This window comes from Pseudoliparis swirei, chromosome 4 (assembly GCF_029220125.1).
Source record: "Pseudoliparis swirei isolate HS2019 ecotype Mariana Trench chromosome 4, NWPU_hadal_v1, whole genome shotgun sequence".
Taxonomy (NCBI): Eukaryota; Metazoa; Chordata; class Actinopteri; order Perciformes; family Liparidae; genus Pseudoliparis; species Pseudoliparis swirei.
The window spans coordinates 23,124,422-23,137,010 of record NC_079391.1 but is presented as its reverse complement, the minus strand read 5'-3'; the positions used below and the strand labels follow the sequence as shown (position 1 = coordinate 23,137,010).

The window sequence follows — 12,589 nt, the reverse complement described above, 5'->3', positions numbered from 1 at the left end:
ATAGCAAAGTTAAAATATCCTAAATATAGCAGACACATGTTTGTTTCCTTTCTTGGTGACGAGAACACATTTTGTTGTGCCGGTACTCCATTTCATCTGCTGTAATACAATGACGATGCATGAGACCCCCAAACAACACTTAAACTAACCCTTTGAGCTGAACAGCCCCCCCCCCTCCCCACACACACACACACACTTCCATGGAGATTCCCTTGTGACTCCCTGTGTGTCTTTGAAATGCGTTCTGCTCTATAACGCACACATTCAATTCCCCTGTTAATTTCCTTCAGTTAAAAAAGGGAATTAAGACTTTATTCTCATTGGGTTCCCGAAACATACTCAGGTTTTTCTAGCGGCTAATGCGAGGCGGCCGACCCGGTTCTCATTTCCCCATGCGCACATACGTGCTCGACATTTGCGTGACAGCAGAGGAGCGCCGTCTGAATTTGACCGGAGAGACATTTCTGGATTCTTTTTCTTTTTCTTGATCTTTTGTTTCCCAGTCCGCCATCTGATTGGTTTCTCAGCCGCGTGTTTCTCGTGATTCTTTAACGCGAGGCATTCATCTTTGCTTCCTGGACCGTTTCACTCATTCCTTTACAGCTCCCCCTTAATTAACAAGCAGCGGTGCAGTCAGAGAGGGGTCACGTAGAGGCTCGGTGCGACTGATGACACGAGTCTGTTCCTGCGCCGGCTGCCAATAGGCCTCTCTCTCTCACGTGTGTTCAGTATGCAGGGAGATACTGACTGATTACGATTATTTGGCAAACTTTTTACTATCTTTACCATTTTTATTTACAAGTTACTGAACATGGCTGCTTTCAGACACAAACACACATGCATTCCCACAGTTAGGAGTCAGTGTTTAGGTGAGAAGTTCACTTTGTGCAGCATCAGACTCCTTTGAAAAAGGTGCTGTATTGGATTTGTAAAAAAAAAAGATTTGTTTTGCTAAATAAATACTGCACATGTATAATGTAGGGTGCGCACACACGCACACATACACACGCATCAGCGAGTTTGTCAGTAGCTCTGGAGCCCAGGCATACACTGTGGTATTGGCACTATAACAGCAGCATGTAAATACAGTGTCAGCAGCTCCCCAGCTGAGTGGCATGGGGAGATGATTAGCCAGGCTAACGCTGCTCAGCACACACACACACACACACAAACAAACACACACACACAGTTATGGACATACACAGGCATTCTACAACAGCATCCCCGTTTCTGAATAATCGCAGTATTCCAATGTGCCGCGATGTCGCTGCAGACAGACAACCAGCTAACGGTTGCCACTCCAAATCTAATCTCCCCTCTCTCACTCCCCCCTCTCGTGAGCACTACTGCCACTATGTGCTGTAAATGCAAATATTACCTCTTTTTTTAAAAGGCATTTTGCTTTTTTCGGACTATCTGTTGTTCATTACCGTTTCATTTTCCTTTTATTTCACAAGATACTGCTCAAACACTAAAACTACAAATACAGCTAAAACTATGACAGAACCTTCTGGTTGTGTCCATATAGTACACAACCAGAAGAAAAACATCAGTGAGAGTATTATATACGAGTCGGTCCAGAATTTTTTTACGATATTACAGATATGCAAATAATATTTTAGGACAATTTTGGTCATTTATATATGACTTTTGCATCTGTGTCTAAATTCTTTATGATTTACTTTTCGAGATATAAAAAGTACTATTTTTAGTCAAAGTATTAAAACATAGTAGTAGCATTACATTGACTCCTGTTTTGTACTTATATTCTGAAGATTATTACAATATTGTCACTATAAAACATACGATTTGAACAACATTAAGGTACATTTAAAAAATAGAGAATATTCAAATATTTAGGTCGTATCAGAACAAATGATGAAGTAGAGTGACGTTGCCTTGGTGATCTGGTCCACGACTCTTCACAGCGCATCACATCACGATGAAACCATGATTATAGCTACAATATGACAGATACATAGGATTATTGCTACAAGTCTGGAAAGTCGCGTCGCAGCTCCATTAGTCTGGGGGTCGATTGAACGCCTCTCGGATATCGATGGCACACCTTGCCGATCCCGAGGCACTCACCGCACACAGCCGTGTCCCTTTAACCACCCTCGTTGTTGCTCACACACGCACACACACACACACACACACACACACACACACACATACACACGCAGAAGCTGTCCCACCAATTTGTCTGTGCAAAGTCAAATCACAATAATTAAGTATTATCGATCTCGTGTTCAATTAACTTCATTAATATGGGGTTGCACTGGTGATTGGGGCGGGATGGAAAAGGGGGATGTGGAGATTATAGGATCTCATCAAGTGGGAAATGGCGGAGGGGGCGGGGGAGGGTGTAGGGGGGAAGGGTGGAAGGCTGCACAGATACTCTCACACACGGTTCTTGTGAGAGGGTTGTTTTTCCTGATCCGATGTGAGGTTTTGGGACAGGGATGTCTATGTGTACAGATTGTAAAGCCCTCTGAGGCAAATTTGTAATTTGTGAAAATGGGCTATACAAATAAACCGAATTGAATTGAATGTGAGAACATCTTGGTGGGTTGCGTTCATCTCAGGCCTGCAGCCATGTCTTCAGCTTTGTCTCAACACAAATGTCCGTCTCTGTGTCACACACACATGCTGAAACTTGCGTGGTCCAAGTCGAAGCCAAAGCGTAAACAGGCAGCGCTGACGTGCCTGTGTGTCTGATAGGGCTGTTAAGTGGTTATATAAGCATGATAAACCGTTCCCTAACATCATAACATCTGCAGAGTGCGCAAACATTTCCTCACTTTGAGCAGCCGCCGGGAATACGAACACACAGCCATGTGAAATCACAGCTTTGAGAGTTTTCTTTCGACCGCCAATCCAAACATTTGCGTTCGCTTGAATTTAACCGTGGGTTCTTCGAAGTGTTCCTTTTCGTTAGCAGGGGATTTCAAATTTTTCGCTCAGATGTCGGGAACAATTTCTCTCCCAGAAACAACCGTGGCGTTTGCTTGCCTCTCTTATTCATCAATTAATTTTAAATCGGCGATCACTCCTGAGTCTGAGATCAAACCCTCTTCTGTCCTGCTGACAATTCATCTGCAACCCTCTCTCTCTCTCTCTCCCTCCACAAATTAAAAGAGCACCTGCACGCCTGGTGTGCTTGGCCCAGGCTTCTTCGACTCCAGCGGTTTCTTGGGTGTGTGTGTGTGTGTGTGTGTGAGTGTGCACGGACGTGTTTCTTCCACATTTATCTCCGTATCCACGGGTCGTAGTGTTGTTAATTCTTGCAGCCTGGATACAAGCCAGCAGCCTCGGGGATCATCTCTGCATGTCCTCGACCGTGTGTGAGGTTGTGTGGCCCCAGTCTTGACATCCGTCCAACCAACCCCCCCCCCCCTCCCCCCCTCCTCCTTCTAGTGAAGCCATGGTGTGCCAAGTTCTGGCTAAAGAGAGACAGGGACAATGAGCAGCCACTCCCTTGAATCATTTCGGGCTATTACAAAAAGTTCTTTGTTGGGCAACACTGTGAAATGGGGTAGTTATCAAGAGGGGGGTGTGGAAAGTATGGAAGTACCAGTACCAGAAATGTCGTATCGTACTCAATGCAACCTCTTTACGTCAGCTGTTGGCTCGGTTTCTTTGCCCAACAGCACGGTGCTGCCCAATCGGATGCCACCAGCTAACATCAACTAGCTCTCCTCGTGCTGATTTCCAACAGACGTCTTGTTAGTATTACAAGGGACGACCGACCCCAGAATATACAACATAAAGGTAGATATTTGTATCAAATGGATACTGAGTCAGTTTAAACGGCAATCCACTGGCTATTTATGTTATAATTGACATCCCCTCTGCCTTAGACAAGTCCGGACAGCAGTGTAGGTGGACGGAGCCGACACACCTAGGTTTCCTTAGGCACACACCGGTCTCGCTGGCAAATGCAATTTTCTCCCCAATCCTCTTGCATGTGTCTCTATACATTTGCAGGTACACAGAGGTGCACATATGGACACACACACACACACATTACACATCACACACAAAGGCAGCTAATTTGAAGCTGTTTTGTGTTTAAGAAAAGAAGATTTCACATTGATGTTTGGCCTTGAAGAGAGCGCCGGGCTGCTGTGTTCGTCTGTTTCCTCAGCCGGAGCATTGTTCTCTTAAACAGCTGTCGTTTTGGCTGATTCAGAACAGATGGCATGTACATGTGGGTCTGCTCGGCTGCATGTATGTGCGGGCGGGTGGAAGTGTCTCCAAGACAGAGCGGGGGAGAGAGATGGGGAAGCTCTGAGAGAGGGGGTGCTGTGGGGTGTGTGTGTGCATGCGTGTTTTATATTCGTATATGTGTTAACATGCAGCTTAAATGCATAAAGGTTTTTAAGATGGATGTACTTCGATACAATAAAAGACCAACAATAGTCGCTAGTGCAGAGTTGATAAGGGCGATGTGACCCTGCAAAAATTTTTAAATGCACATATCAGCATCTGATATATAAGACACCGAGTGTTTCAAATGGATCCTTTTATGTTTGACTGAGCGCTGACGCAGACTGCATGTTCTACAGAGAAGTTCCTGAGAATGCCCGATCGCAAAGAGTTGTTAAGACTACAGCAGTTACAGTACAAACGGTGTGTGTGTGTGTGTGTGTGTGTTTGTAGGTGTGTGTGTGTGCTCTGGGAAAGCTGTGTCTCTGTGCATCTGTTTGTCCCACGGTGGTGTGTCGTATCACTGACGATGGCAACCGGTAGCCTGACAACGACAGAGACTCTTTACCTTCGCATTGAAAATGCGGAAGGTTATGTTTTGATCGCCGTGTATTTATTTATTTATTTATTTATATGTGTGTTACTCGCATAACACAAAAAGTATTACACCGAATCGCATGAAATTTGGTGGGATGATTGGTTATTATCCGGGGACCATTTGATTAGATTTTGGGATCGATTGGGTCAAAGGTCAAGGTCATGAAAAGGTCAAAATCTTCTTTTTACCATAGCGCGGTCAATTTTCATCCAATTGGCATGCAACTAATGCCAAAATGTTCATAATTCAATGCCCAATCGTGTGATATGCGAAGGTATGCGCTCTACCGAGTGCCCGTTCTAGTTTCTCTCTGTGTTGCTGCCGATGCAGTACCAGCAAACACACACACAAGCTCAGTTAGAGCTGGGAGTCGACAACAGCTTCACTGTGTTGTATGATGTGGTGGCAGGAGGTTTGGGCATTACCTGTGGAAGCCCATATTTTCCTTTGTTTCTAAGCCGTGACAAAACTGTAGGCAGGATATGGAGTTTTGTTTTCAACCCAGTTTCCTCGCACACATCTTTCCTTTTTGCTTTCTCGCTGTTATTTATAAGGAACTTCAACCGTGCGTTCTCATGTTAAATACGACACAGTGATCATTTCTAATGTGTTTAAACTTGTGCGTGCCGTTGAAAGTGGTAGATTGTGAATGGCCGTGTGCTCGCTTTCTGTGCCACACCCGTCCGTCCCACTTACCGGCTCGCTCTGTGTTTACATACCAGCCGAGATGAGCGATGGCTTGTTGCAGAAAGGAATGCCGGGCACAAGGGCACTCACACACACACACACACACACTTGTCTTCTTGGCCAGGGCAGTTGCTAAAACAAGAGGGTTTGTGTATGCATGCACCGGTGTGCGCGGCGCTCCCATTGATATTCAGAAATCCAGCCTTAATCACAAAGGTTGAGCACGCAGCATTTCTCATCTGATGTTGTTCTATCCTTTTGATAGACTTATTAACTAAATATAACATTCATGGATGTACAAGGAGGCGAGACTGTATTTTGTCTTGATACATATTTCCTCTATATGATTCCCATTGTATTATTCTTAAACTAGAGGGATTAGAATATAAATTGAAAGCCTCAAGCCCACTCCCGAAGCTAAACTATAAATAATAACTCTAAACTTTTTCTAATCTTTGGTAATTGAAGCAAATGGGTTTTTGCATGGAGAGATTTGTTGCAGGCAAACGTACATTCATTCATTTTTATTTACGAGTAGGCGAGGGCTGAGCAGTGTAATGAGTGAAAACGCATGCTTAATTTAAATGGCGAGTGTGTCTGTTAGGGAACGCATTAGTCTACAGAAGAAGCGTAAGACATATTAATTGACAGACAGGAACCGCTGTCTCCGAGGTTGATACAAGTAATTTATTACTTCAGAAACGAATGCCACCGCCAGAATGTGCTTCATTAATTTCAAATTTAGTTTTAATTTCAAGCTGTTGCCCCTTGAGAAGAATAAGGTGGCAAGTTATGTTTGAAGCAATATTTTTCCTCTCTGCCTCCCTCCAGCTTTCTCCTTTTTTCCATCCTCCATCCTCCATCTCTCCCTCTCCGGCTGTCTACAGTTTTCTGCAACACAGAACAAAGACCTGGGGGAAGAGAGATTGGGACGGGGTGGCAACTTGATTCCAATTTGAAAACAATGTCAATGTAAAAGGGTGACGATAGAACAGAATTACTGCAACTGTTTGTAAAACGAAATACTATGTCTGTGGATGCCACTGGGTGATTGCTCTGTTTCCTCTGAAAAAAGTGTGCATGTCAGTATCTTGTGTTTCGATCAGTGCCCTGCTCGGTGTAGAAACAGGAATACAGAGTTGAGAATCTCCATCATTAGATATGCTGTCAGTGTGGTTCTAACAAATCTCTCTCTCTTTGTTTTTTCTTTTCTCTGCCTGAGCAGCATACGTCCCTGAAGATGAGAAGGAAGCAGCCCTGTTGGATGAGGACCTGGATGGAGACGACTCAGCTCAGGAAGGGGAGGAGCCTGCATCCAAGTTCCTATGTCAGGACAGGCCAGGATCCACTGGCTTCCATGACTCCCCAAACGCTGCTGACTTTTCTGGTCAAGAGCTGGACAGTGAGTCTCACCTGAGTGAATCCAGTGACAGAATGTCAGATTTTGAGATATCCTCTCTTAAAAACGAGGATGATATCATCCTCTCGAAAGACCCCTCGAATGCCCTTTCCATTTCTTCCTCCTCTGTCATGATGGCTGTTGCCAATGCTGCTGCCCCAGAAAGTGGAGACAAGGCCATATTAGCCACAACAGGGTCTGTGGCTGACAGCCTGGAGAAGATGAAGGCCATTTACACCTCCTTCCTGACCAACTCCTATTGGTCCACACTGAATCTGAACCTGAGCCAGCCCCCTCCGGAAAAAAACCCTCGCAGTCACAGCAGTAGCAGTAGTAGCAGCAGCAGCAGCAGCTGTGGAAGTGGAGGCTATGACTGGCACCAGACAGCTATGGCTAAAACCCTCCAGCAGGCCTCACAGAACCACCACAACAGACTGGGCATGATTCAACATCCCACAGTGGCTGTATCCGCAGCATCTACAGAACCCCACCTCTTTAGCACCGTCCAGCTGTACCGACAGAGCTCCAAGCTGTATGGCTCTATATTTACTGGTGCCAGCAGGTTCCACTGTAAGGACTGCAGTGCGGCGTATGACACCCTAGTGGGGCTCACCGTACACATGAACGAGACAGGCCACTACCGCGACGATAACCACGAGACGGATAGTGATGGTACCAAACGGTGGTCCAAACCAAGAAAGCGGTCCTTGCTAGAAATGGAAGGCAAGGAGGATGCACAGAAAGTTCTCAAGTGCATGTACTGTGGACACTCCTTTGAATCCCTGCAGGACCTAAGTGTCCACATGATTAAGACAAAACACTACCAGAAAGTGCCTCTAAAAGAGCCTGTTACACCACTGGCCGCTAAGATTATCTCCTCGGCTCGAAAGAGAGTCTCCATGGACTTATATAACGCTAGCTCGCCAGACTCTAATGGAGGCATCACACCTAAGCCCAACTCCGTCATTGACTCCAATGACATCCTCCAAAAGGTCACCAATCCTTACATAACACCTAACAACCGCTATGGACACCAGAACGGCGCCAGCTATGCCTGGCAGTTTGAATCCAGGAAGTCACAGATCCTCAAATGCATGGAGTGTGGTAGCTCTCATGACACACTACAAGAGCTCACCGCTCACATGATGGTGACCGGACACTTTATTAAAGTCACCAACTCTGCTATGAAGAAGGGCAAACCCATTTTAGAATCATCTACCCCAACCCCCAAACCCCCTATTTTAATGGCTGAAGAAAAGTTCCAGTCCGTTCCCTTGGCTGCCACAACATTCTCCCCTCCACCTGCTCCAGTGCCACCTCCAACCAGCATTTCCCCCATTGCCATGGTTGTGGAGATAAAAAAGGAGGAGAAGGAGGAAGAATGCACTAAAGAGTTCATCATCAACAATGGTGGCAATTCCAACAAGGAGAAGAAGACAGGAGGTGAGGATGAGGCTGAGGAGAAGTTTGATATTTCTTCAAAATACTCTTATCTGACTGAGGAGGATCTGGATGAAAGTCCAAAAGGTGGTCTCGACATCCTCAAGTCCTTGGAGAACACAGTGACCTCAGCCATCAACAAAGCGCAGAATGGAGCTCCAAGCTGGGGTGGATATCCTAGTATTCATGCTGCTTACCAGCTACCAAACATAATGAAGCTCTCACTTGGCAACACTGGGAGGGTCTCTGCCTTCAAATACATGTTCCCTGGAGGGGATATTTTCTCTACTGCAGGTAAGATCCAGCCTCTGATCTCACCTCCCAGCCGCCAGAACTCCCCACTACCCAAAAACAATTTCCATGCAATGGAGGAACTGGTCAAGAAAGTAACAGAGAAAGTGGCCAAGGTAGAGGAGAAAATGAGAGAACCCAGTGGTGTTGTGAAGGGATCTCCTTTGAGACGTACCACGCCGTCGCCCTGCAACAGCGAGGCAGGGGACTCAGCCAGAGGAGAGTCGCCCAAAGAAAATAGAGCAGGAAGCTGTAAAACTCCAGAGAATACAGGTGGGGCGGAAAAAGCAGGAACTGATGGGAGTGCAGCTACTCACAGAGATTCAAATGGAGATATTTCTATAAAAGAATCTGTAGAGAATGGCGTGGAGTCAACAGATGTGACACCTGCCTCTCTGTGTGGCAGTACAGCAATCATCACAGACCATCCTCCTCCAGAACAGCCATTCGTCAACCCCCTCAGCGCACTGCAGTCGGTAATGAACATCCACCTGGGGAAGGCCGCGAAGCCTGCCCTACCCTCCCTTGACCCCATGAGCATGCTGTTCAAGATGAGTAACAGCCTGGCAGAGAAAGCAGCAGTGGCTGCTTCCACCCCACCGGCACAGACCAAAAAACCTGGTAATGAACGCTTAGACCGCTACTTCTACCAGCAACATCTAAACAATGACCAACCCATAGATCTCACCAAAGGAAAGAACGCTGACAAAAACCACAGTGGTGGCTCTTTGGGTTCCACGGCTCTCTCTTCCAACACCGCCTCCCCGACTTCGATTTCTCCCTCCTCCGCTGTCACTATGACCAAAGCCTCAGCCGCAGTAGCTTCCTTCATGTCCAGCTCCCCTTTGAGAGAAAACGCACTGTCCGACATCTCCGACATGTTGAGGAACCTGACAGAAAGTCAGATGGTCTCCAAGTCCACCACACCTACCAGCCTGTCCGAGCGCGCCGACATCGAAGATATCACACTGGATGAGATGGAAGATATTTCTCCAGCCCAGAAGCGTAAAGGCCGGCAGTCCAACTGGAACCCTCAACACCTTTTGATCCTCCAAGCCCAGTTTGCCGCCTGTCTGAGACAAACGAGTGATGGCAAATACATGATGTCGGACCTGAGCCCACAGGAGAGAATGCACATCTCCCGTTTCACTGGCCTCTCAATGACTACAATATCCCACTGGTTGGCTAATGTCAAGTACCAGCTTAGGAGAACCGGTGGAACCAAGTTCTTGAAGAACTTGGATACCGGTCACCCAGTGTTCTTCTGCAGCGACTGCGCCTCCCAGATTCGCTCACCGTCCACCTACGTCAGTCACTTGGAATTCCACTTGGGCTTCCGTCTGCAAGACCTGGCCAAGCTTTCTGGCGAGCAGCTGCTCAGCCAGATTTCGCAACAACATCATCAACAACGCCACACCAAAGGACTATCTGAAAAACTGCTCTCTAGTTTTCACCAATCCAGCCACCCTTTACCCTCCTCTTTACCCACATCCCTAGCCTCTTCCTTACCCATCTCCTTGCCCTCATCCTTAACCACTTCTCTGACCTCAGCTGAATCCCCGTCACCCTCCCCCGACAACGACGACTGCGTGGCTGTTCACCAATGTAAGCTCTGCAACCGGACATTTGCGAGCAAGCATGCGGTCAAGCTTCACCTGAGCAAGACTCATGGGAAGTCCCCCGAGGACCATCTCATGTATGTGTGTGAGCTGGAGAAACAGTAACACTGGCTGGGGACAATGCAGTGTTCTTTTGTAATGGCTCACTCTTTCTGGCTCTGTCTCTCTTAAGAAGCCTTTCACAGACAATTCTTTCGAAGAGAAGAAAGGAATATTAACGTGATGGAACTGCACAAAGATGCCATACAACTACTGTTTTAGGTTTTGGCACATGGTTTTAAATTTTGTGTTGTAGAAGTTGTTTGTTTTTCCTGTGTTGCTGAGTGAGGTAGTCTCCCTCTGGCATAAGACACTTGATTTTAGTGATCTGCTTTCACAGGAATAGAGTGACTTTTTCTTCAAATTGTACAGATGTGGGCGGTTGTCATTTAGAAAATACAGTATATGAAGGTTTTAAAAAAAAGAGATTCTAAAATGGAGTGGCGTGTATTTTGAAAGTTGTGTAAATGGAATTAGGTTCCTTTATATTTTGACATCACTGGGATGTGATAAGCTGCATGCATAAATGAAACAATTTGGTTAAACATTTTATAACTAAATCTGGGTGCACTTTCCTGATTTCTTTTTTTAAATATTTTTTTTATTCCACTCTTCTGCTTGTTTGCTCTTTTTTCATTTTGTTGTTTTGTTGTGGTGCTGTAGTCAGCATTTACAATTTAACCCTCTGAGTACGTCAAAGCACTTCTACACCTAAGATCCAAACACTATTGACTCAAGATTTGAGATTGTGAATTATTGAAGCTATTGTGAGAATTTGATGGACAATGTGTGCATTGTGTCTGCAATGCCAGTTTCCCAGACAAACAGTAAATTAAGTCTAATCCTGGAAATGAAAGCATTTTATGAAAAGGAAATTCACTGCAAGGTTTCATCTTCGGATTCATATTTGTTTGAGATATGTTCGCCAGACTTGATATAAGTATTGTAGCTATGCGGTAAAAAGAAAAAAGAAATCTTTTACTTTGGTCGATCGGAGACCTAAATTAATTCAGGTCTGTGTAAAATATGTAAATACAAACATATTAACTAATTCCTGTCTAAATTATGCATAATTTCTATTTTTTAATTTAAAACGATTATGACTATCTGCTGGTGCACAGTATATGAAGACATAAATAAAATTGTTTTGCACAATAGTTTTATAAATGTGTTATTTAATCAAACGATACGAAAAAAAAGATGACAACAGGTGAATCTTTTTATTCCTAACTCGTGCTCAAAGGGTTAAACACTCTTTTTACCAGACACTACTCTACATGTGCCGCTGTATGAACACTAAAAAAAAGATACTAAAGGTTGTACAAAAAAAGATGTTACTTTATAAAGATATTTCACATGTAAACTGTTATTTATAAGCACTCTTGGTTGTTTCATATTGTTGAATGCCTTTTCGATTGGTCCTATTTTTTGTTCTGTCTAATTACTCTGCCACAATTTCCACACTGCAGCTTTATCTTTTTCGGAAATTAAAGGTAACCATGGTTACACTAATCTCTTGAGTGACATGTTCTGCTACATTTTTGGCAGTTAATTTGCGGAAGTAACTGACAGCTGCCAGGGTAGAGAAATAATGAAAAAAATATCCTTATGTGTAAAATATCGGCATGTAAACAGCACAGATACTGTAATGCATTCTGTGCTGTTAGTCTTTTTTTCATTTTGTTCTTTTTCCGTTTTCTGTTGTTCTTGACAATGAACCCCCATTATATGACTTCATATAACCTTGTTTTCTACTGCAGCATTAAAAAAAGGAAACTGTTTTTTGCAACCATGTGTGTATGCATCGTGTGTGTCATGGCTATCAATTATGTGTGGGCTGTGCAGTCCCTAATGAGCACATTAGACTGGGAGTGTGTCAACGTCTCCCTGTGACGAGCTGCATACTAGTTTACAGTGAGTGGCAGCAGCGGGAGACAACACAGACACACACACACACACACACATATCCAGACATGCAAACAGACACCATCATTTTGGGGCTTTCCCAGTAACCTCCTCTCTTGTCCCAGAGGCTTAGACTAAAGTGTACTCTGCATGAATACGACTGAGTCTGCAACAAAAGGTCTGAGAAACAGTAAACAAATCAAGTGACAACAAAACAAGTTCAATCAATTTAAAGGGGCGGAAGAGCAATCACACAACCAAAAAGCAACTAAGCTCCATAGTCTCCTTTATACTACCCACACAGGGTAGAATAAACACACACACACACACACAAAGGCTTCCCTTCCATATCTCCCACTCAATAATTACCTCCAACGTCCATTTTGTGACTACTTTCCG

General features: G+C 44.8%; 1 protein-coding gene across 1 annotated transcript in view; it reads left to right on the top strand.

Annotated features, from left to right (window-relative positions):
* tshz3b (teashirt zinc finger homeobox 3b) overlaps positions 1-12,074 on the top strand; it is a 34,551-nt gene extending 22,477 nt beyond the window's left edge. The window contains exon 3 of the mRNA XM_056413435.1: positions 6,723-12,074. Coding sequence (XP_056269410.1) covers positions 6,723-10,351 — 3,629 coding nt within the window. The 3' untranslated portion in view covers positions 10,352-12,074. The remainder of the gene's footprint in view (positions 1-6,722) is intronic.
* The last annotated feature ends 515 nt before the right edge of the window (positions 12,075-12,589 follow it).